The 26533-nt window shown below is 44.8% G+C and overlaps 1 protein-coding gene across 7 annotated transcripts in view; it reads right to left on the bottom strand.

Annotated features, from left to right (window-relative positions):
- LOC121593912 overlaps positions 1-26533 on the bottom strand; it is a 123579-nt gene that overhangs the window by 35704 nt on the left and 61342 nt on the right. The window contains exon 2 of one of the 7 annotated variants that reach the window (XM_041916680.1): positions 23229-24320. The exons of the other annotated variants lie outside the window; for them this stretch is intronic. Coding sequence (XP_041772614.1) covers positions 23229-24232 — 1004 coding nt within the window. The 5' untranslated portion in view covers positions 24233-24320. The remainder of the gene's footprint in view (positions 1-23228; positions 24321-26533) is intronic. 7 annotated transcript variants of the gene reach the window in all.

Below are 26533 nucleotides of genomic sequence, written 5' to 3'. Positions count from 1 at the left end.
TCTTTCCCACGCTACTTTCTCCATCGTCATCGTCGTCATCGTCATCAACGGTATCTTCCCTTCGACGGGGTGTAGTATTCGGGACCAAGCGGTACTCTCCCGTATGCATGCTTGTCTTGTTAACTTTATAATACCGAATTAGTGTGTGCTCAATATCTGTACGTACGTGTGAGTATGTATCTGTGAGACTTGAAGTTAATTTTCCTACGAAATGTTTATTTTTTTATCGTACTAAGGTGCACAAATTCCAAAAAAAAGGCTAACCGCGCTGATTGAAGTAAAAGAGTTTTATATTTATTGAAGTAAACCATTGGAATCAACTATATTGCATTAGGCTCAAAATGATTTTATAACCGTTTTTTGGAACCATTTGCATTTCATCTTTACCGTTGCTACCAAGAACCAGATTTTTTATCCTTTGGGAAAGTTTTGCAATCAAACGCGAGCGAAAATCCACAATTTGGCCCGAAGCGGCGCACGGAAGATTCCTTAGAAAGGCTGTAGTTGCACATATTTTCATCCCATCCCAGGCAGCAGCAAGGCGACAGGCACAGGAAGCGCAAAAGCAAACCGTCAAGAGCGGAACGGTGCCCAAGTGACATTCTCCATTCACTCACACTCGCACACTGCCGTACGACGCTCGGTGCGGCGTTTCGGTTGGAGTGAGCGTGACGCAACCGTCCGGCGCGTACCTCTCGGTCGCACGGCGCAGCACAAAATGGCGGCCGTTTAGACGACCACACATACGCACATCCCGCACGCTCTCCGCTCAAGTGCGAGCGGGAGATTGAGAGAGAGAGAGAGAGAGAGAGAGTTGTCTGAGTTCGCAGAGCAAAGAGAGCCAAAGACACACGCAAAAAAAAAACCCGTCGCACATTTCTTCATTCTACGCGCAGCGGGTACTACACCCTTGTGCGGCTTTCGTGCAAATTCTTCTGAAAACCGTCGTTGACGATGATGATGATGATGAAAGCTCGTCGGTGAAGACAGGAGGAAGAGTTCACAAGCAAGGGGCAAAATAGTCTCACAGTCAAAGGCCAGCCAGCAAATACACACGGAGCGAGAAGCCTCGTCTCGCACTGGTGCGTCGTACGTGTACGTATATATGTATGGATGTGTGTGTGTTGTGGAGAATCCAAATCTTTTACAAACTGGATGAGGAGACGAAGAAAAGAGAACGCAGAACCCCTCGGACACCGAGCGCGCCACCATTTTACTCGTCGTTTTCGATCATCTTATCTTGTTCTGGCTGGCGATCATCTTCACTCACACTTTTATCTCTCGCTCTATCTCTCTCCCTCAATACCGCGAAGAGTGGTGCGTTTTGAGAGCGGGAAAAAGAAGTTCCCTCTGTCACCCAGCCGACAAAAAAGACTGTATTTTTTATGTTTTGGTTCTTTCTTACTACCGCCCAAAGATGAAGTCACAGCGAGGAAAAAGACGATGACAAAATATATAACACATTCCGAATATACATTTCAGGCAGGCAATACATAAAGGCAGGTCCGCCGTCGTGATGGCTTCCGGTTAGCTTCCCGGGACGGTGTCGAAGAGTCGAATTAAGACGGAAGGCGCGTTATTGCTGGATTTTGTTCGTGTTGTAGAGGTAGGGAGGGTTTTGTTTTGCTCCAGAGGAATCTACTTCAGTGCAGTGTGTGGCACACGTTTAACAACCACAATTTACGACCCACATTTTGCAACACCTTTTACCATTAAAGGTCAGATGTGATAAAGGCATGGTGGCATGTAATTTACTAAAATTGGTGTAACAAACTCATTTGAACCGAATCAAGTTTAATAAATATAATTTGTATTTTAAATAATAGTAAAAATTAGTTTTTTCTGGTACCCATAAAGGTTACTAAGCTACTAAGCTCAAATGCACGTATCTCGCCTTACAATTACAAAAAACCGCTTTTTGAATCATTCTTTAAAAATCCGGAAGTAGTAAGAATGAGCGAAAGCGAGGAACACATCCATATCCCAGAGACAAAAATGCGCGGGCTGGAATTTATCCCCTAAAATATTCGATAAACGCACCACAACCGCACACACCGCTCCACAGACCATCCCATCAAAAAGGCTCCAAGTGCGTGTACGCGTCTGCGAAAACGAGACACCTTGAGCCTTGGGTGCAATGTTCAGGCTAATCTGGAGCAAGCGAAAGGGCATGCACACTTGATCGACATTCATTTCACCCCACCGGGCCCCCTTCTCTCATTAATTTGTTTGTGTGTGTGTACTTTATATTCTATCTCTTTTCCGAACCATCGTCCCGACCTTAACAAATGTGTGCTGCTCCCAGCTAAAAAGAGAAATAACAGGAACGCGCGAAGAGCCGCACGGAGTAGTTTTGCTACAGGGAGTCGTCGAGCTCCAACAAAAAAAAAAAAAAACGCCAGACGATGAGACGATCCACCCAGTTCGTGGATCACACAATTTACTACGGAAAGTGAAGCACCGTTTCGATACAGCATGTGCTTCGTCCTCCCAACCCTCTTCCGCACACACGTGCGTGTGTCGCTTTCCAATTTGATTCATGCACTCCCGCGGCTATTCTGCCTTCCCGTCCAACTCTACCGACACTACGTTCTAGCTACGGCGGAACGCAGAGCTCATCATCGAAGAGGAGCTCGGAAAGCTTTTCTCACGCTCTCTGCGTTTGCTATATCAGTTATTCTCTCCCTCTGTCTCTTTTTCTCCAGCAGGCGGCAGTGCCCGGGATTAGAGCGTGCGGGTAAAGCAGAAAACGGAACGCAAAATAAACACATCGGAGGTACGGTGAAGCGAACAGGAATGAAGAAACACCCGAACGGGCGGGAAAACTTGTCTTCATCAATAATGCACCCTCCTTCTTTTGCGTCCGTTGCGTGATGCAATACATTTTTCCAAGTCGTTTTTCTTTAGACGAAAAACAAACGTCATCCAGAGTTTGGTTCAAAACGGCATTGAAATGATAATATAGCACTATCTTCTTCCGTTGCGTTACACTGGATTTAAACTCACCTTTAACGTTTCATTCCAGCGCAATACTTTCTCCCATCAGAACAGCAAGGTTGCTTCACTGGTGTGTTCGGTACAGTCATGTTTTTTTCCACTACAACAAATTTCCACATTCTTCTTCTGCAGCGCAACATAATGTACCATCATCTTCGACAAAATTTTCGCCCAAGAAGTGCTGTGTGTGGTTTCAGAAAGTATGTGTGTGTGTATGTTAGAGTGTGTACTGTGATGGAAAGCGCACGCGCACCCGCCGAAAACACGCACTTTTCTTCACGGGTGAAAAACCACACTCGATTTTCCATAGGCGATGCTGGAGGGTCTGTGTTTGTGTGCAGGTGTTTGCGGGCCGGGGTAGAAGCCAAAACAAAATTGTGTCCACCTTCGAGCAGAGAAGATTGATTCGATCGCGAATGGTTCACACGCTGATAAACATTAGCATCTCTCTCTCTCTCTCGCTCTCCACGCGGTCAAACCGATAAATTGTTAGCTGGGTATTGCCTCGTGCAGGAACACCACACCGGAATAACACAGAGGGAGGCGGAGGAAGCACAACACAAACGCGCGCACACACACACCACCGACAGAGCGCAATGATAACGCACGGCGCGCGTGTGGATGGTACCGAAAAAAAGGGGAACCGTTGGGCATTTGTGAGGAATAGGAGGGCGACAGGGGGTTCATAGTTATATGCCCTTCTCATTCACTCAAGCTCACTACGGCGTTTGCATCTTGTTCACACGCACATCACAGTCGGCCCGTGGACATCTCCTCCACCGCGCTCTCTGCGCGCGCTAAAGCTCGCCAAGGCCACCACCCCAAATCGAAAGAGAGCGAGCAAGAGCTTGCTGATACGAAAACAATACCACACACAGTCGCAGCCCGATACGTCCGCTTGCGCTATCCTTTGCTGTCCTGGTGCGAAGAACACCATCACCGCACACTCTGCATCTCGCTTGCGCAAACGGGCGAGAGAGCGCGCGCGCGCGCACAGCCTCGTGAAGGGAACCGGCCGCGGGGCGGGCTGGCTTGGGCAGCCGAATCCGGAAGTTCGAGTGAAAAATTCCATCAGGTTGATGAAGATGATGCTGCGTCGTCTGCACACACATACACAGTCACGTACGTACGGGGTTTTCGGTCGATTCGATTTGTTTGTGTGCGTTGTGGTAGTGGTGGTGTTGTTTCTTTCCCTCCCAAAAAAGAAGCGAGAAGAGCATGCGGCATTACTTTTCCTTCCTCGCCTTGTCGCACCGTAACACACACAAACATATGAGTATCTCACACGAACGCACTGCCAGAAACGCACGCACGCACACACACGCATGTATACTAATACGCATACACATAGAGACGCACGTTGGACGTTGAACCACTACTACGCGTAGCGGGTGCGCACAGTCAAGCACACACCATCACTCACACACACACACACCCATGCACGCGTTCGTTGCGTACGCAGCACCAAAGCTCCGTGGTGTTCGATCTACCAGGAGGCCCAAGCGCGCATTAGCCTTTTCTTGTATCAATGTGTGATTGATTCTCAGCGTGTCTTAAAACAAAAATGCTTCCAACCACCAACCAGGGGGAGGGATGGGGAGGAAACACTAAAAAATTCGTTCGCATCACACACACACATCATCCGCCGCACGGCGCTTTTTTTCACCACACGACGGCTCTGCATTTCTGCGTGTTTTTACGTGCGGATCGGGGGGCCTTCCATTTCCAGCGCGAGAGAGCGCGAGAGCTGAACGCGTACACCACACACTAGTGAACGAGAGAGCGAGAGAGAGAGCGCATAAACTTCAGCGCGCGCGCGCGTTCGCTTGCACGCTGGTGGCTTTCTCTCGCTTTAATCCGGCGTGCGAAGCCAATGACGACAATTCATTAGCACTTCATCATCATCGTCGCGGTCGTCGCCGTCATCGTGATCATTATCATCATCGTCGTCGGCCGCCAAGTGACCGATGGTGGTAGTAGTAGTATGGTCGCTACGGTGAACCCGAAAATATTGCGTTTCTTCCGCAGCACCGCGACGACATCGACGATGCGGCCGCTCATCACCGTCGTCGTCGGCGACAACAACGGTAACGGCGGCCACCATTTTCTTTTCCGCCACGGCCGTGCGACGAATGCTTCTTCCTTCGAACTCGCACATTGTTTTTCGCTCCCTTCTGGGTGCTTCCTCCCTTTTTCCGGAGGGAATTGTCGTTTCGTGTTTTGTTTTATGTTTGTGATACCGTTCTTTACTTTAGTTTAGTATGGTGTTCTTCACTAAAAAAAACAACAATTTTCGTGTTTGTATCACTCGCACTGTTTGAGTTTTTCACGCAAGAAGCACGCACACATGTGTACACACTCTTTTTTTCTTCAGTGTTACTTCCTTCACAAATTTTATTCAGTTAGACGAGACGGAGAACAACTTGCACAGCCATTTTCTTTGGCACCACACAAAAATGTTTCACCGTGCTATATTTTCCTTTTTTTTTTTGTTACAATCGTCACACCCTCACACACTGCCCGCCTGTGGCCATCTTCCACCCACTACTGGGACAGCTTGTTAGGTTGCAAGTATTAGCCGCCTGTGCTCTCACTTTCTTTGCAAGGACACAGAGCACGTCTGGCAGAGAAGCAAAGAATCCCGCGCACACATACGCACACACACGCACAGAATTTGCATGCGCAATTATGAATTGCCAAAAACTATCACACACATCTGTCCCACCGCCAGCAACGACAGAGCGCGGGGCGGCGATGGACGGTGAACGAGCGCGCGGAGACGGCAACCACACACACACACACACGGGAACAGGAGGTGAAAGGGAGTGCGCGCACGGGCACAGCACAGTGAGCACAGGGCAGGGGTGGTACGTACACAGCCGTGCTGGGAGCAGCAATAACAAAAACAACAAACGCAATCGCACCGGATCAACGCTCGACGTACCTCCGTCGCCACTAACGCACTCAGGCCAAATGCGACAGCAAAGCACCGGGCGGAGAATGTGTGCCCGCGCTCTGTGTGCGCTCTTTTGGGTTCGCGCGATCGTGCTCTCAGCGGCGCGTTCCCCAATCCGGTGCCGAGCCCACGGTCCGACGGTTGGGTTCGGCGAAACGCGCGCACTCACCAGGCCAGGCGCAGGCGAACGATGGCAGGCAGCGGGAGCGAGATGGATGCACAAGAAAAGAAGGTGCCGTTTCTCGGCCTTTCTGTTTGATGAACCGTTGGGCAGCGGTGTGCGAGCGAGTGCGCCCTTCGCCAGAACGGGCGAGAAAGAGAGCGAGCGAGCAAAACGACAGGGCGCTCAGCGCTCTCGCCTTCTCCCTCTTGCTTTGCAGAGCACAAAACTCTCGCAGCGCCACCGAAAGCGACGTGAGTTCGTCGCACAAAACCAAAGCCCCGATTCAGAGAATGAGTGACCGCGGGCAGAAAATTCGCTCGAATTCTACGCCGTTGCGTCGTCGTCGTCGTCGTCCTCCTCCGTGTGTCGTACTACATACATGCCAGCACATTAACTTTATTTTTTGTATTCCTCTTACCAGCGCGCCCTCAGCAATGGTGGAAGAGAAACGGCACGCACGCGACACGCACGGAACGCGCGTTATAATGGCGCACACACACACACACAACCATGCACCAACTCAAGAATGGCGGAAAAAATGGTCGTGTAGAAACGCTCTCACACACACTCACTGATACACGCACCGTCCCGAAAACGAGTCCTTTTTCGTATCCAAAGGCAGAGCAAAAATGCTTCCTTTGCGCGTCAAAATAAAGCATCCACACACCATCATCCTGTGGATTTTTATGGGTTCAAGCTTGATTTGTTGTTTGTGTGACGGGCACGGATCATTGTGCGTCGTATTATGGGTCATTACATTCGATACGCGATGGTTTTCCCTAACAAATCAATGAGGCGGTAGATCCTTATCGCGTGCTCCTTATTGCAAGAAAAGTAAAACATTGCACGTTCACATCGTAGACGCTCGGCAGCGTTTCACTAGGTTGAACTGCTTTAAAAAATGTCTCTAATTAAGAACTAGTGACTGATACAACAACATCAAAAAAAGAAGGATTATCGATGTGCGATTTATTTTTCCAATTAACTTACATAAAAAGCTCTCTTTCAAGGGGATACTTGTTTAAATCGTGCAATTCAATCATTAAGGTAGGACGCTCAATGTTTCCCTATCCGCAGGAACATAAGCATAAAATTTTGCAAATAAAATGCTTTTAGCGATGACGGATACTTTCTACATGCCTTAATAGGGATAATAAACGAGTTTTGATTAGTGTTCTTTTGAAGTTAATTTACGTCGAACATTTTGTAAAAACCAAATCAAATTATCAATTTGTATTTAATAATTCGGCCAAACACTCAAATTTTCGTAATCATACATGAATGTTGCAACACCACCCCCAAAAAGCTAAAGGATGTGGTGGTGGAAAGCTTCATACACCCACTTGCCAGTATATCTTTCGATTTATTTCGACGTCACTCCACCATCGCCCTCTGCTCGCAGCATCCGCGGCCCGGGGAGCCAGGCAGTCTGCTATCCGCGTCTGTGTAGTGTAGTATACGTTTCCTTTCCACTCCTTTGCGTCGTGATGCCGCCGCCACCGCCGCCACCACCACCAACGCTTTTTGCCCGAACCTCCACCCTTTGCGCCGAACTTCCACCGTCTGTTCCGTTTTGATGCGAAGGGCGTGGGCGTTGTTCCGCCCGTTCCACGGAGAATGTGTAACTGATAGTTAGTTCCTGACCGTCCGGGGAGGCTCTGTAAAGCTCACCCGACCAGCAGTGACGAGCGATAATTACCCAACGAAAGATGTATCTCAATCGTTGATGGTTGATTATTGCACCCATTTTGTAGCCGATTAGCTTAAACGGTTTGCTGGAGCGGTACACACGCGTATCGTTCGTTTATCGCCCACTCCCGAAGGCTGATATCATACATAATGGCATCATAGAAATGTGAAACATGTGCCCCGAACAAACGAGTGTTATCTACAGGGAAACACATTTGGCGGACCTCAGCGCAGGATTTGCTGATTGCAACAAACACTTCCGGGATTCAAGCGTGTATTGGATATTGCTACAACTAATTTGACCAGAAACTCATTAATAACTAGATAAACAATATTATCTATACTAGTTCTTTGCTCTTTTTGATAACGTAATAGTTAAAATACATTAAAACATATGAGTAATTCAGCCAAAATATTAAGATACTGATCGTGGATCCTACAATTCAATAAATTCATCGCATATCTATTTTGAATTGTAACAGCAGAATTCTATCCTCATTATACCACTATCCAAATATCCAATCTCCTGGAGCCTATTAGTCGCATAGATCACTCTTCATGCCACCAGAGCATCATTAAACCTGCAGCATCAAAAGAACAACAAAAAACCAATCCACTGCCCACAGCTAATCAATCTCCCGGTACCCATTGACAGTATCGCACATTGAAAACTGCGACCAAACTGGTACGCACGAAGGAGGATAGGAGTTTGCAAAAAAACTAGCCAGATAAGCCAGCGAGAAGGGGAAAATTTAAAACAAAAAGGAAAAACATACACACACAACAGGCGCGCACGGCAGAAACGACAGCAACGTGCTAATATAAATAATTCATCGTTGGGCGCATCGTTCCGAAAGCCTTGCGAATCGTTAGCAAGTGTGGCACCAAATGGTCTGGACGGGATGACGACGGTGATGATGACGATGATGATGAAGAGGAAGTTGATGGTGTTACCCTGCCTGCTTGCGGAAAAAGCTTCTTTCGTGATAACAAAAAAAAAAAAAAAATCAACCGGGTCGCGTGGTTTCGCTGTCAAACGCGCGTCAGGTCAGAGCATTAAGGCAAATTCTCCCCGAGCGGTCAAACTGTGGTCAGTCAGCTAGCCAGCTTGCCGGCCAGCCGGTTGGGGATACATCTCGCCGCATTTCGCTAATGAGCGAGTCGTGCAGCGAGGTTTAAGATGTTAAACAAAAGATAAAAACAAAATAACAACAATAACAACAACGCACAACACAATACAAACCTCACACATTGAGCTCCACACACACACACACGCGCGCGACCGGTCGGGTGCATGCACGGGGATATGAATCGGGAAGCGAAAAGAAAACTTCCCCAAACGGAACAGACATGTTGCTATTGGGAACCGGGCGGGGAGGGCGGCCGCCAGGTGCAAATTAGCAGGTTTCGTTTCTGACGGTGAAAGGTTGTTGCCATCAACGGCCGGGTAGGTTGCGGGCCCAAAACCTTACCTCCAAAGAAGAAGTTTCACTTCCCCATAGCAGGAACTGTGTTCCTGTGCGGCGAGAACCTGTGTTGTTTACACACAACAGTTTCTCTTTACCGTGGCAGAATAATTATGCAATTGCGGGTGCTTTGGTATTGTTTAGGCACCAACACCAAAGGCCAAAAACCCTTCATTTACATTGAGAATATTATTTGCATCAGGATTCATTGCGCATCAAGTCAAACAATATGGAGTAGTTTTGGATACACCAATGTTGTGCAGCATAGCCAATGAAAAAGCTTTTTCGTCGAGAATTGCATTATTCTTTGAATTCCTGCGTCTTCTATGTCAGTATATACACTGTAAAGGAGCCTCAGCTTGGGTTTTTAATTCCTTTTTCATTTTTGTTGGCATAAATTAAGCGATATATCAATGAATGAAATGAGCGTCAAGAAAATATATTACCACAACAGTGCAAATGGGTATGATGTTTCGAGCAAATCTTGAACTAATCGCTCGATCTTGTGCCTGTCACAGCTTAGATGCGCCTCGCATTAAACGACCCAGAACGGGTGTAAGTCGGCACCCGCAAGCCGAAAAAGATAGCGATTCTACCATATCTATCGTTGCAAAGGCAAGAATAAACTTCTCATTAGCAGTCCTCGGCTTGCTCACAAGAAAGCCGCATCGAAATTTTTCCCATGATAAAGCTCTAATGTTGTGTTTACAGGTAGCACACCTTTGCAAGTTTGGCAGTACACAACAACGACAACGACGTGAAGAAAAAGCCACAGCAACAGAAGTAACTACTAATCACCAAATCGTGTATTAACCATTCGGCTAAGTGAAAATGCTTCCCCCCCTAAAACAGCACCAGTGCAGTGCGCCCGGCGCGAATTGAATTCGGACAGGGCTCGGACAGGAAGGGTGAGAATTCAACCGGAACTAGATGACACAACGTGCCTGCTGCTGCTACTGATGGTGGTGGGATACGGTATCGCGTATCAAAGCACAAGAAACAGGCAGAAGCCGAAAAAATGCAAACAGCACCATCTTACACTAAACCACAAAAAAAACAGGCACCACTGGACTCACTGGACCCACTGGAAAAATGATCCGCGAACTGGAGGAGAACGTGCGATAGACGAAACGGACGGATACACTTGGGATTTGCTCATCAGGTGGCTGCTCGTCTTCTAATGTCATAATCATCTCAGTCACGTGCTGGTGGGTTGCTGACTCCGTGTCTGTGTTTTCGTGTGCTTCCTGTTTTTGGGCTTTGAGCTTTGCGATGGGCCACGCGTAAGCCCTACACTACTGGGCTGGGAGAGGCGGAAGAGGGCGGCTTAATGGAGCCGAGGGTGGTAGAGATTTCATTCGAATCACAAATTTGCCAACCATTACCACTGTTTCCCGCTGTTTCCTCGTATTTTCCACGATGGCCGGCAGAGGTTCATTTTTCTTGCCCGAGCCCGATATCTTGGCGCCTCGCTCCATAAAGCAACAGAAGCTCGCCCGTAACGCTTTGCTGGGGGTTGTTGGCGCTGTTTGTAAGCCACTGTGTAATGCCACGGCTCAATTCCATAAAGCACGACAAATTAAGGTTGTAATTGACGCATCGTGAGTGGCCAGACACCGTTTGTTGACACGCTGGGTAGCACCATCGCAACAAAGTACCATCGGTGTGGTTGGTTATTGAGAATTTGTCATGGTTGAGTGGTTTTGAAATGGCTAAAAATCATAAAACTTCATGTAATTTTACAGTATCATTCAATCTTTAGAATAGATTTTTGTCATTGTCACAGTGTCGGGTGAATAATACTTTCACAGTCTCATCAACATGATATGAGGGATCGCTCTGTCTCGGATAATCCTATTGAATTCTACACACATTTTCTTATTTCTAACAACACTTCAGTTAAGCTTCTGCTCATTATCATATAATTATCGCTGATACATTTTTTCTAATTTCAAACACTTTAAAATCCCATCAAGGATAGATGGTAGAGCATATAAATTGATCGGATGAATAAACAAAAACACACACACCCCCAGAGCAAAGCAAACCAACCGAACGAGACGAAGAATAATGAATCGGTGTATATGTAACAGGTTGGGGTTTTTTTTCCGAATCCGATATGCTTTTAATTCTACTCTAAATCATATCCCAATTAGCGGCGTTTAAGGCGCTAGCGATAAACGCAAAGGTAGCGCGAGCGAGCACGGACGCGGCCCGTTGCGAAGTTGCCGAGTTGTCTTGGGTGATTCGTGCTTTAAAATATAATTAATAGAATCTGCACGTGTACATGCGAGCGGACAATGACTTTTCCTCGTTTGGTTTCTCCATCTTTGCTATACTTTGTTCTAAAACGCAGACTTCGTAATGGTAAGAAACTCTCCTTCTGAGGAAGTATACCGATAACAACAAGCAATTCGAAAACGCCCAAACATTACCGGTGGAAAGAGACGAACAGAAAGAGACGATAGCAATAGCATCAGCACTGAACCATTTTCGACCAACCCAAAACATAATAAAACAAACACGCTTTCACCGAGCAACGCGCGCACGATTCTTTTCCCGCCAGAAATGAAAGCTTACACATTCCGTGCTTGCTCTGAAAGCTTACATCTAACTATGCTTCATGCAGCGAGGCGCAATGCCGAGTTCAGATTCCCGGGTTTTTATATTCCTCTTCTGCTTCATTTTCTTCCGACGCACTCGAGGGAAGTTGAATGTTTTGAACGCAAGAAAAGCGCGCGTAACGTAAGCGAGCAGCAGCAGCAGCAACCCCCTTTCCTGTGGCGAAGGTTTCCGCCGTCTGTCAAGGAAGGTTGCACTCACACACGTTCATTCATTGCCAGACACAGACGGCTCGAACACATCAACACCGAAACCAACACTCTAGTAGGCAGCAAACAAAAGAGCAGGCAGCAGAGGCAGCCGTATCCTTAGCGTCTCGAGGCTAATGGCGCTGTAAATAACGGGATCCGGCTTAAAGAATCCGACCAGACAGCACAAAGGGGGAATAAAAGGGGAATAAGGAGAAAGGTGAAAGAGTATAACCAACTCGCTGTGCGTGCGTGTGCATGAGCGGGAAAGAGCACGAGCAAGGAAAGAAGGATCGAAGAAAACGAAGCCTATCGCAGCTCCGCTACCACTTCGAAACCCTCCTTACCATCGAACCTTCACAGTTTGAAAGAGTGTCTAGTTGACCACCAAAGCACGCGAGCAACAGCAGCAAGATCGCATCCAAGCGAGAGATCGAGAGACGAAAACAACACCAAAAAGCACCATAAAAACCAGACGCGGAAGTGTCTGCATGCACATACACACACACATACACGCACATATCTCGAATGCATCTCGCCCGGACCGGGAAGGAACACAAATTTCAAAAACAAAGCCCACTGTGCCGCAAACACGTTAGAGCGACGCATTCTCAACCGAGGAGGGACAGGGCGAGCTGGCCGATCGGGCCACCGGTGGCGGGGAGGGAGGGAAGCGGCGTCGCAATGGCATTTATGCTGCGCCGCTTCGCTTCGGATGAAATTCCTGGAAGGATCAGAGACGCTGCCCTGCCTGCTTGCTAGAGCGTTTTGCGCTCTGCTCTTCTGGTTGAGAAATTACCTGATCCGACGACAACGACCAAGACACGACCGACCGTTGACGGTACGGATGGTGTGTGTGTGTGTGTGCGCGAACAAGGCCAAGCGCGCGTCACAGTGGATTCACACGCAGGAGGAAGAGGAGGCGGAGGATGAGGGCTCGAGGTGGCCGTAGCAAAAGGGATGGAAAGCATAAACAACGATCGTAAGGCCCCGATCGACACTGCATCATATTGTGGGTGTGTGTATGATATGTGCAACCGTTTCTGTGTTGGTGTGCTGCCTTTTTATAGTGGCGTACAAGACAAGCGATATAGAAAGGAAGCGTGAGAATGGGTTCAGATCGAAGTGTTGAGAGTGGTTTGTTTGGTTGCTTTCTTGTCTGCATTAGCGTACCTTATTCTTGACTGGGAAGGATTACGTTTACAACCATTTTTAGGCACATCATTTTGTCTATTTTTGACCATCAAACAATACATGGTTATCAATACGCATACGCGACGAAAACCAATAATCTCCACAAATGATACTGTAAAGGTCTAAATAACAGATCAACTCGTTATCAAACTGCTCAAAAAAGAGCAACCATTGTTTCAGACTGACGGACAATTCAAATACATTTTGATTGAAGTCAATGGCAGATCCTTAGCTCTTGTAGACCAGCTTCAATACGTTGCTTTTAAGTAATAGAAAGTCCTATGCCATTTGAATGACATCTGATACCGGTCGATGTTGTGATGTTTTATTCGTTCCAAGACGTTTAGACGTCATTAATTGTTGATTGGCCAAAATTCTTGAGATGTACAGTCAGTCCAAAAAGTATTCGTCTAGCTGAATATTTTGCAGAAAAAGGCGAATTATGGCCGCAATAGGCATGGGGTGGTAAAAGTAATCATGGGGTTTGGTAAAGGGGCCATCAATACACATGATTTGCTAAAAAATAAGCATTAAAATAGTGCAATAGTAACCAAAATACACACAAAACTAAAAAAAGTCGTTTGATGGGCGCGCAAAAAGTATTCGTCGATCTAGCTTTTTAATTATTTACGCTGGACAAACACTACGTAAACGTGAATTAAATTTATTATTATCAATCTATTGGTGACTTTCTTCTAAAATAATGCATTTATGTTGTTTCAATTGTACTTCAAGAGGTCAGAGAGGCACTAAAGGCGGTAGAGTTAAATGATTGGAGCATGATGGCAAAAATCGTATCTTTGACTTATGCATAACCTATCCTACCAATTTTTGAAGGTTACAAAATGTGTGGGAGGCCTCGTTTCATCATTTGATCTGAGTTTGGCCATTTTTCTGACACTTATAGAGTGCCAAACTGCCATGTAAGCAGCCATTCTTGACGGTTAATCTAACGAAAGAAGTGGTTTAATGTCCAAAAAATTAAATTTTACCAAGGAATCAGTGCATTTTCTGATGGCCAATAAGATCAGGAAAAGAGATGGGTCATATTTGGTTGATGGGTCATGCTGCATTTCATCGTAGCTGGTCATGTAATAGCTTGAATGAGTGAGTTGTAACAAACATGTTTTATTTGAATAATACCATACATAGAAAGTTGCCAAATCTGTTAAGGTGCATGAAATAATTCAGGAATTTATTTCAAATTAGGCTTTACTAACATATTAACACATGTTTAAATCCCCAAGGTCATACGGCCGACGTCTAACATAGCGAAAACAGTCTACTAAGAAGCAACATCAAAATCTCGTGTAACGGTAGCATCATGGAGTCATGATACTAGGGCTCACTGAGGTAAGGTGAGCTAGAAAAATTATTTAAAATGATAGGAGACGAGATGGGAAAACATATTAATACAGTTTTTAAGTACTTTGAGTCCCAGTTCTGAGAAAATTTACTTAAAATGTATCACATGTTTCAAGCACAGTCGAGCTGAAGAACATACAGGGCATTGTTATTTGCCCGAAACGCCAAACCAGCTGAAACCAAACTGATGAAAATGAATTAGTAGTCTCTCAATATGATATAAGTTGCCATTTTTTCAATTGAACTTTGACACATAGCCCATAAATGCAATATTTCTACCAGAGAATAATTGGAACAAGTCTTCTAGGATGCGTGAATCATAAATACGTCTTTTTAAAGGTTTAAATGAGTTCTTGCGTTGTGCAAGTAGTCACCAATAGTCATAAATGCAATAAGAAACATGATCAGGACATTTTTTGATTCCATAACCATTGTTTTCATACGCATATTATGACAAAGTCTAATAGACGAATACTTTTTGCGCGCCCATCAAACGACTTTTTTTACTTTTTTACGTATTTTGGTTACTATTGCACTATTTTAATGCTTATTTTTAGCAAAACATGTATATTGATGGTCCCTTTATCAATCCCCATGATTACTTTTACCACCCCATGCCTATTGCGGCCATAATTCGCCTTTTTCTGCAAAATATTCAGCTAGACGTATACTTTTTGGACTGACTGTATATAGAAAAGACTTGCTTAAAATTGCGATTCTGCTTTATTCGTACCTAAGCAATCATCGGTGTTAACCTGTCCTTTGGATGATCTTACTAAGAGACAAATGGTTCAGAGATGGTATTTTGAGTTAGTTCCCTGGAAATAATTTCCCTTCCTTGATAATTCAAGCGAACACTTACTGATTGAAGTAATCTGAACTTATAGTTTCATGTTTGTCCTCAAAGACACTTACCTGCAAAGAGAAATAAAAATAAAACGTTAGTTAATAGCAACCAAATCCAAGTGCTGCATTCAACATATTCTTCGAATGCCTAAGAGTTTTAATTAGTAAACTTTTTTTAGTAGAAACTTACTAAAACTAACTAAAGATGGAGACGCAAGGTTCTTCATAATTTTGTAGGACTGTTTTGACATTTTAACTTCATTTTATATTACGTATATATTATCTACCGCCGGTCTGGTGGTACAGTCGTCAACTCGTACGACGTAACAACATGCCGGTCATGGGTTCAAGTCCCGAATAGACCGTGCCCCCATACGTAGGACTGACTATCCTGCTAAGGTAACAATAAGTCACTGAAAGCCAAGCTCACTTCATTAGTGGGTACTGGCAGGCCTTGACCGACAACGGTTGTTGTGCCAAAGCAGAAGAAGAAGAAGAAGAAGAAGAAGAAGATATATTATCTACACTTAATGTGTGCTGAAGGCACACTTTCGGTGAGTAGATAATCATATTTCATATGAAAACTCAATACACTTCCTACGATACTGTAATCATTGCAGATGAATCCTTATTGAGGGATAAGTAAGAAACGCCAGAGGAAACTCGTAGTATCAAAATATTCAGCTCTTCCGCTCTCGAAACTTTGCTCCACCCTTAAAAGGATGCTGCCATCCACTGCGGATGCTCGCATCTCCCAGGCACTAGTCGCTCCAGTGCAAAAGGAAATCAGTGCCATTTGCCTTGGGGGCGTTGTTTTCCATTAACAGTTCATTTTCCCAGCTGATGATTGCGCATCCGGTCCGCTGGCTGGAAGGATTCGGCACCGCTCGCCCACCCCGTTTAGCAGCGAAGACAGGAGCGCGCATCGATATGCAACAGGGTGCACGATGATTGGTGGAATTGACAGTAAAGTGTGATAATTACATTTTTGGTCTGAATTGCCGACAGCACCATGGAAAACTCGAGCTCCCTCAACCATGTATCGTGGGATTCCACACGGCGGTGTTGAGACTCCCGACTGTCTCGTTCTAGATTACAACGGGGATTTTCTAGGATTGGAACGGAGCAACTAGGAAAGGCAGTGAGATATGGCGGTAGAAACAAATAAAAAGGAAAGAAGTAAAGGGTTGAAGCTTTCAGAGCGATAGAATTTCCATGTTATTACCATCATATCGAAACGGAATGATGGAATTCAACGAGTTCAACGTTATTTAAGACACGAAAAGAACGAAACAGTTTGTTCAAGTGCCGGGCAAGTGTGACACATAGGCAAAAGTCTATAGTTTTGGCGGAAATGTTAAATTACATGTTGAGATAAGTTGTAGAAACGGAAATGTTTACTTTAACAGCCTTATTGGCAATCAGATGCTCACAATATAGTTCCAAAACAAGAAATGTTGCGCAATCAAGTACTTAAAGCACATAGTGTATGTTAATAGTTAATAATGAATATTAAAATAATACAAGCCGGTTTAAAATCTATCACTACCGAAGCCGAATCATATTCAATATACAGCAAACTCAGCATACATTTGTTTGAAACGAACCCAACTCATAACATTTTCGCCCATTGTTTTGGATTAATTTATTTCGATGTACTGGCACGCTGGATATGGTAACAAGATGCATGCAATCAATGCTAAACAGACACACGCGTGCCTCGTCCTCTGCTTTGCTCTTACAGCAGCCATTGTTGGCGATTTTGATGGCGCTAACAATCTATTCGTCGCTTCCACGACGCCATTATCACGTTGTCCTGCACTATTCTGTTAACATTTCTCAGTTCGTTTTTTATTTCGCTCCAAGGAATGTGTGTATCTCTCATGTCTTTAGCCTATTGGCACTAAACAGAGTGTATGTGTGTGCAGAAGGGAAAGAGAGAAAGAGCGAGGAAGATAAAGAAATGCGAGCGAAAGAACCAGAGCTGCCGGTTGCGCTATCCAAAGCGACTAGTCCCCGTCTGGACACGTAGAACGCGCACCAACTCTGACGCGCTACTGCTGGGTATGCTAAGCAGAACTCTTTGACCAATTTGAATATCTTTATTGCGATGCACAGACACGCGAACACTTGGCTGAGCTCGGCGAGGGACCATTGTAAGTGGATCACAAAATTGTAGGAGTTTTTACTTCTTTTTTAAACACGATTTAGATTACAGTGTGGATAGGATGGGTGGAGATGATCAGATTAGAACCAGACTGATCGATTACTGCGCTTTCTGTACTTTGAACGTAGTAGCAATGCTAGCAAGTAGCTTTTCGGGCAATATAATGGAGAATAACACTATTATATCCAAAAATAAGGGAAACGATATCGTTATTCCTTTTGAGCTTCAAAAACTGAAGATGAAGAAATATTAATCTTCCAATGTGTTGGACATCATTTAGTTTTTAGTACTGATCAATTGTGTATTTATGTTCACAGATCTATACTGATACTATAATACTAAAAACAGTAATGTATTTATACAGGAATAGATTAGCATTGTTTAAACTCCAAAAAGTCAATTAAAAGGTCCTGTCTACAACAACAAAATTACTTATAAAGAATTGCAATCCTTTTTATAACTTATAAAAATATAAGTACTTAGTATTCATGTTCCTTACTTCGTTGAGAAATGTGAGGTACCAAGCGTCTCCATGAATATTGCGTTGTACTAAATTTATTTGGATTAGCTTGTCTAAATCATTACCCATGGCATTTGCCAGAATATGAAACATTTTTTCTACGAATTTAATTGGCATCTCAACACCTACCACTAATTCCAATTTACATTCTAGTAAAACACAGTACGATCCAATTTCATTGTAGCGCAATTTTCTATAGCAGCACAACGAATTTAACTTGATCATGATCTTCGTGCCCCTCCCTCCCCTTCGTTAAACTCACCAAATAGTAATATGAAACATATCACCATCAAATAGCAGGTAACTTCGAATCAAATCGCAATCGAAACTGCCGCGGAGAAGTATCTCTTTTTATCATGTCGCGCCCCAAAAAAAAAAAAAAACAGCGCCATAGTGTAAGCAGGGGTAGACAGCAGCGCAGCCCCGAGATAAAATGGAGCACGTGTGACAGCGAGAGCGCTCAAGTGTTGACCGCAACATGACACACACGCACACACGGGCAGAAGGCTCGAAAGAATGCGCAGCGGGCTGGCCCATCACCACAGCACACCATCACCAACAACCAATCATGTATTTAATCGTTGCGGCGCCACACTGATCATCAACATGCGGCACCGTATGGATAGATGGGCTTAAGGGCAGAGCAGCGGGCTTTGGAGGAGGGGGGATGCAAGAACGTTGTAAAGTGTTCGGAACACGATCGTTGGAGGGGTTTTATTTCGGCACAATGCATTGTTAGTGAAAAATTACGAGATTTTCAAACTGGATGACTGGCGTCAGCCCTCCGGAGGATCAAGCAAGGATACATGAGGTTACACAATCGCGTCTCAAACATGTTTCTTCGTTGTAAGACAAGGTTATGTAAAACCTAACAATGAAGCTTTTGCTCTACTGCATTCACCAAACTTATCAATCCACAGTGGTTGATGGTACTTGGGGCACTACTTATCGTCATACTCACACACCATAGGTGGAAAAGTGATACTACCAAAAGCCGACCCCTCCAAAAAAATAAAGTCAAGTCCACACATCGAGCCATGCACATACTTTGGCAGCAGCAAAGTCCACTGCATCTTTGCTGGACTGGAGGAGCAAGACGGCATCGAAAGGGCACGACCGGGACACCGTGACGACAATGAGGGACGGCGGGCAGAGAGGATGGGTGTCCGTAGCTAAAACGCGCGCGACAGATTCCCAATTTGATTTCGGCGACGGTTGAACGTTAGTTACACATTTTGACCGTCGCACGCGCTCCCCTGTGTGTGTGTGTTTGTATTATTTTGTTCTTTTCTGTAGTTCGCATTTTTTTTTGGCGCGCGCGTTTCACTCAAAAGGTTCAACGAACTGGTCGAACCGCCACAAGGTCATCGCCGCCGCGCGCACCGCGTGTATTGCGTACACACCAGCGCACACCGTAGTGCCGGAAAGAAAATAACAAAAAAATACACACACACATAGAGGCAAACCTTTGGGCGCAGAGGTGATGGGGGTGCCGAAAGGGCAGAAGGATGAGGATCATTGGGGCAACCCAAGAGAGAACTGGGAGCAGTGGTTTTGGGAGCGCTGAGCATTTGCTGCTCGCACATAGCCGAGAGCGAAGTGAACCGTTTTTTTTTTTCGACAGGGGTGGAGGAGATGAGCTTAAAAAAATTAATAAAAAAAAATGGGGAGCCAGATATGATATTGGGGTGGTGGTTTTAACAACATTCCCACACTACGATAAAGCAGCACTCGGAGAGCGCGTGTACGAACGGGAGCTGCCGCTGCTGGGGGTTTGGAAGATCTCGCGAGTGCTTACGGCGTTGAAAAGCCTCAGTTGGCGGTGTCTTCACATTCCAGCCCAAAATGGGAAGCTCTTGTTGAGTTACGGGCGCGCAACAACACACATAGAACAAGTACTAATGATGCATTGCAATTGCTACCACTACTGTAAAATACTATATCTTCGAGCTGACGAAGTGAATGTGGGTTTACTTTTCAAGTTCAAGTTGAAATGCATCAACTCATTTTGAATAGTTTGACAATTTATTTTCATTAAATGTATAAAAAACAACACTGCTGTCAGCCCACAGCACGTCCCGCTTCTAATTTATTGCATAATTTCCTTTCCTGTTTACTACACACGTAACTCTTTTCTGTGAGCGGTTGTGAGCGCTTATGGTACTACAATTACCACAAAAAAAAACAATCCTGTTGCTAATCGTTAATCCTTTTCAATTAATTTCTAGCATCCTCAAGAAACGCATCGTAAAAAAAAGGGCAATAGCCCTCCAAAAACTTTCAAGCACCTGTCCTCTGTCCTTCGAGGTGGTGCGCACCCACCTTTCGCTGATCGGGTTGTTTTAGCGTCTTCCGCTTTGCCACGCCCATCATCATTATGAGTGGCCGCGCGCGTGATGATAACAGTGAGCGACGGAAAAAGGCGGCAAAGGATGCTGCTGTGGATGCGGACAGTGATTGCAAATTTATGTCACCCCGGGAGCAAGATGGTCGCAGGCTCACCATGGTGTGCGAATGCAAAATGGGTTCGAGATTTATTTTTTGCGCTGTTGGTAGTAGAAGGTATAAGTGTACGATAGGAACACAAGTTTGACAGGATGGGCAAAGGTTCGATATGAGAAGAAAAAACGATTTTTTTATTAATCTGCAGTGCAAATCAGGATTATAAAAGCCAGCAAAAACTTATCATCAACAAGTTTAGCATGGCTGTGATTGGGAAATTTAAATTGATAATAAAACAGCCAAAAGATTCCGTCACCAATCCCTTATCACATAAATGACATGTGTCAAATTGTTTCACAAGCATTTATTAAAAATTACGAATGCTGTCAAACGGGGGAAGCGATACTTTGTTCAAAGAAAAACAACATAAAAAGTCTTTCGTAGAGTAGGAAAACAATTGTAGGTGATGTTGAATAGCATTAGCACCCTTTAAAAACCTTTAAAGTGCATCAAAACTTCATTTGAATCGTTATAATCCCAGACGCACGAAAGTGATTTGTACTAGCCGGCACCAATCAAGCGAGAAACCGCACCAAATGCTTACCACAGGGTCAAAGATTTACCCACGGGAAAAGTGAGAATAGTTCAATCGGTCTTGCTTAAAACGCTGCTCACTGTTGGAGACAACGTTATGTTGTTACTCCATATTCTTAGGTTCCGATCAACCGATCGATGAAGTTTGCGGTTTGTGGAAAATATTTCCCCTTGCACAGGCAACACACAAAAACCGAACAGAGCAGAGCGCCTCTTGCGCTTTCCGTGCACCTGAAAAAGGAAATGGAAGGGCGAGAAGATAGCTGTCGGGGTAGCTTTAAAATATTATCAATTTTATATTCGTGGGAACCATAGGGGCAACTGCATTACGAGCCGGCAAAACCGCCACAGCATCTCATCTGCATCTTCACTAGACCGAGAAGGCGCTCCAGGCATGCGACTATAGTGCTTGCGGTCGAAAAAGCGGACGATAAAATGAGTTATTATTGAGCTTGTTCTGTCCCCTCCCAGCGATGAAAACTCTCCGTCCGAGGACGCGAAGACGGTTCACTCCCCCCCCCCCCCATGGTTGCTATTTATGGAGGGCGATCGATTGTGGTTTGATTTTCCCGTGCTCCCCCTACCTAAAACACCTTAGCGGGGGAACTAAGCGGAGTTTGTGCCAGTAACTGTGGTTGGCAGAGTGCGCCCTAGCCGCAATCTATTTTCCACCGATCGTAGAACAGGGGGTTTCTGTCATCGGTAGTAGGGACGAATGGGTTTGTGAAGACCAATGAAGTTGGGCGAATTTGGAGCAATTGGAGCAAAAAACATGACGACCGGGAAAGGCAATGTTGAGGAAATGCTATAATGGTGTCACAACAGTTTCTTTTTCTTTGTTTATATGCCATATATATATATATATATATATATATATATATATATATATATATATATATATATATATATATATATATATATATATATATATATATATATATATATATATATATATATATATATATATATATATATATTGGAGCTAAGAAATGCATCAGGTTTTTGTACCATTGATGTGAGAAGCATTTCAGATAGCTTTGCGCAATACCAAGGATGCTAGTTAAACTACAGGTGGATTAAGGCGGTTCTAATTTTAGTTGCACTCATGGCAGGGGATTTCTATGGCGATTGTTGTGAACGACGGAATAGGGGGTTTTGTATGAAACCTTGTGCACTGGAAGGACTGATCCGTAGTAGTTTCAAATATATGTAGATAATTATAGTCCTTTCGCCACACTAATTCGCTTTCTGCACAAATTAGGTTTCAGAATCCCTTTGAATCGTCCCAAATTTAAATACATTCATCGTGGTTCTATCATTCCTCTGAATGAATGACGGCCTGCAGTGTTACTGTGCAATGAAACCATCAATTATATCAACGCTTAAAGACAAAGCATAACCGAAACTACTCAATCGCGGCCAAAAGTGTCTTAAAATCAATGAATTCTAATGTCCAGTTCCAAATGACCCACGATTGTGAGCGACAAGAAGCCAAAGAATGTTGAAAACGAATAACGAGGGCAAAGAGGCAGCATCATTGCGTTCGCTTGGCGCTTGGCTTGGAGGTCGATGCAACGGACCAAACAGTGAAGTACCTGGGGAACACATGAAACATATATGTCAGGAAGCGGAAATCGCCCACTAGTTTCGGAGCTGCAGCCAATGACGCCAAAACTCGCAGCGATCATTTGAGGATATGAAACAGCTGAAGGAGATGAAATGGTATCCTAGTCAGCGAACCTGCCCAAAATCATCTAGCTGCGTTCCAATTGAGAATTTCTGGCCCAACCTGATGTGGGTCTACTCCAACAATTTTGTAGCGAAAACTGAGATGTTAAACAAAAAAAAATCAAAGTTGTGAGTTCCTTTCATGGGAATGATGTCAAAAACAATTATCTGTCGTATTATCTTCTTTGAATTCTCTGATTGAAGTCTTTAAAAAAAACGTTGAATTGAAAAAAAAACTAAAGAAGACATCACAAACAATGAAAAGTACTAGAAAAAAGCCCGACTCCTTACTTGTTTGCTTTCATCTTCGTTTCATCTAGCAGCAACAGATCGACACTGCTCGTGACCAGCTCCGGCCGATGGTCCACCGTACGCTTGACGTAGATCTGTCCATTTACCGTGAACACACTCTTGATTTTTCCGTCCCGCTTCAGCCGCATTGCTTCAGCCTTCAGGCTAACATTCCCGCGGGTCAGATTTTCACTCACGTACACTCGGCCGTCCGCACCACCGTAGCCTAAATCCTGCAGCGCCAGTCCCGTCCCTGCCCGGCCACCCTCCTGGTACCGGCGATAGAACTCGTTGCGCGCGTTTCGAAACACAAACTGCACATGCACAGCCGGTGGCTGGACGGAAGGTTCGATCGACCCGGTCCGTGCCTGCTTTCCAGCCCGCGTCCTTGCAATGTTGTCTAGCACAGCAATGCTGTACCGGGACGGTTTCACATCCGCACAGGAGGACGATCCCACCACCTCCAGCCGGCGTATGTGTACGATCGGGATTTCACTTTCCGCGTATCCGAGACGGCGGGCAATGCGCACGTAACACTCGCGGAGCCCTTCGCCCTGGACGGTGGTCGGCACACCGATCAGCAACAGATCGCCGGCCCGGTTCGATCGCTGCCCATAGTCCTGATGCGCCAGGAAGAGGCGGTTGGTTTGGGTCAGCCGTCGGTTGAGCGTCTCGATCCGATCGCCGATTTGATCTCGCAGACCGTGCACTTCCGACAACAGCCGGTCGAACTTGTGATCGAGCGCGCTTTCATCTGGCGGTCCCACGCACCGGTTGCGCTCGTTGCAGCGCTCCAGCTCCTGCTGTTCGGTTGCCGCAATGGCGGATATTATTGCGGCGTACCTATCGGTGCCGGTTTCGGCACTGCCGTCCATCGACAAAAACGGTGAAGAATGGTGGTGATAGTCGTCCTCATTTATTGTGTTGGCGGAGCTGTTCGGTTGCCCCACTAAAAGACCGCGCGCGGAGGCCCTCCGCTTGTGTGCGAAGGACATGCTTTGCATGGCTTATTGGGATCACTTATAGCATTAGGGGCATTGTGAGTCAGTCAATGTATATCGTTGTATAACACTATCGTTTGGCACACATGATCTGAATTACACATAGCAAGGCATTAGCTTATGAGTAAGAATTTTTCCAATAAATAAATAAGGTTTATACACAAAAACTCTAAGAAATCATTAAAAAAAACCTACCAAAAACCTATAATACATTTAAGAAATGGCAAGAAAATCTATACGCTAAAAGTCCACAATCTCATAACTCAAGTTACAAACACAAGGGTGAACTTGAAACCGAAAGGACACAGTAACACAGGTGTAAAAATACAGGCCGCTTACAACCAGGCTCCTGGGATCACGTAGATGGTAAAAAAGGTGGAAAATGGAGAAAGGGATTTGTCGTCTAAAAATGCCTTCTACAGTAACCGGCTCTCGCATGGCACAAAAATAGCTAACATTTGCCCTCCAACGCTCCACCCTCCAACCAAAGCTTGATCAGTATAATCTGGGAGTTTCTGTGGCTTGTGGGCTAATTCCCATTGTAACCCTATACACGAGTGAACCATAGCTTCAGCCCTGGAACACCGTTACCGCCCTAGCCTGTCAGCAACAAAAGTTACATGCCACCATCCCACGAATGACACCGTTACAGCCACGGCACAGAAATCGACAAACATAAAAAACAGGCCCCAAGAGTGGGCAAAACATTTAAGTTGGTTTAGTGGAACAATTGGGCTAACCTCCGAAGAAAATTGTCTACACGAAGGGGACTCACTCTTAGAGGCAATGCTTTTGTGCGCCTGTCGGGATGCTTAAATATGTTTGTGCTGTATAAAAAGCTGGACACTAACACACGCACACATCCCCCGCCAGTGTACATCCTTGTGGTGAGGGTTTTCTTCACGTATACATCCACATTATGGGCGTTCGTGCCTCGTTTGGAGAGTGCATTTGTTGGAGAGTTTTTCTTCCCCCTGTTTGGGGATGAGAAAAGAGCGCAAAAGTAGTAGGGAGAGAGAGAGAGAGAGAGAGATAGAAAGAGATAGCGCAAGCATTATATCGAGTTTCTACTTTCGATTGTTTGCTTTTATCATTACTTTCATGTACAACTATGAAAGACAGCAGAGAAAAACATCTTGCAAACCTAATCCTTAAGCATGGTTTACTTGTGATACTACCCTAATCCTTTCAGCTGAGTCTGTAAGGCTAAGCAGTGCCCATGCGCTATCACGAAATAAAGATGAGTGATTCAAATAAGATCACATTGTCGTCTTTCTGTTCCGGGAGTTCCACCATCAGGTCCGCAAAAGACTAAATTATTCCCCAATGTTGCCATTTCTCTTGAAAATCATAAATTTTCCAACGAAATCTTTTGCATTTTAACATTAGAATTCTACGTTCAAGCTTCTATTACTACTACACCTTAAAAACCGTCAAGGGTAGTGGTAGTGCTCTACAGTAAAAAGACTCTCAATACCACTCCGTTTCATCATATACGTGCCGAGACGTACTACAAGGATGCAGACATGGGTGAATAGACGGAAAATTATCGATTATGCTCCTAAAATTCGTATCCTTCTTACGCAGGGGGCGATGCTTCTCTGTTCCTCCCACCCCGTTCCACAACGTCTTCATTTTTTCCTTTTTTTGATTTATCACATTTTGGAGAAAGTTCTTTCCTCTCTTGCGCGGCATGTATATGTATGTGTGATGACGTTTTTATTTCTCTCCCTGTATTGTGGAAATAACTCTCTCACTCACTGTTTAAATCCCTGTTAGTATGTATCCAGCAGAGAGAGAATCAAAAGAACTCTCATGAGCATATTTGTGTAGAATATGATTTTTACATGAATGTACACAGAAAAATTGGTTATAAAATAAGGATTTTTTTAATAAAATATCATTAAACATGACCATTTTGTGATTCAATTGTTAATATATGCACTACATACTGAAAATGCTCTTGCAAATGCGTAACAAAACACATTGAAATCAATGCCGATGCGCAACATGGGACAGAACGTTGTAAACAAACACACTGAACACATAAATATTAAATCAAATAACTGATAAAACTACCAAGAAAAGTAACAAGCACCACCATAACTAAATTATTTCGGAACAATTTTGTGAGTTTTCGTTTCATAAAGTCACACGTATTCCTCGTCCATTACGCATGGACACAGCCTATTTGCTTGTTCGTAAGTCCACTTCACTTCACTTGTGTTAGTCTACTACACACTAACACAAGCTTTTTGCAGCATCTTCCACGCATCATTCACGAGGCACTAGTGCACATTACGA

The sequence above is a fragment of the Anopheles merus genome, chromosome 2L (genome assembly GCF_017562075.2).
Source record: "Anopheles merus strain MAF chromosome 2L, AmerM5.1, whole genome shotgun sequence".
Lineage (NCBI taxonomy): Eukaryota > Metazoa > Arthropoda > Insecta > Diptera > Culicidae > Anopheles > Anopheles merus.
This window is presented reverse-complemented; position numbering and strand designations above follow the sequence as displayed.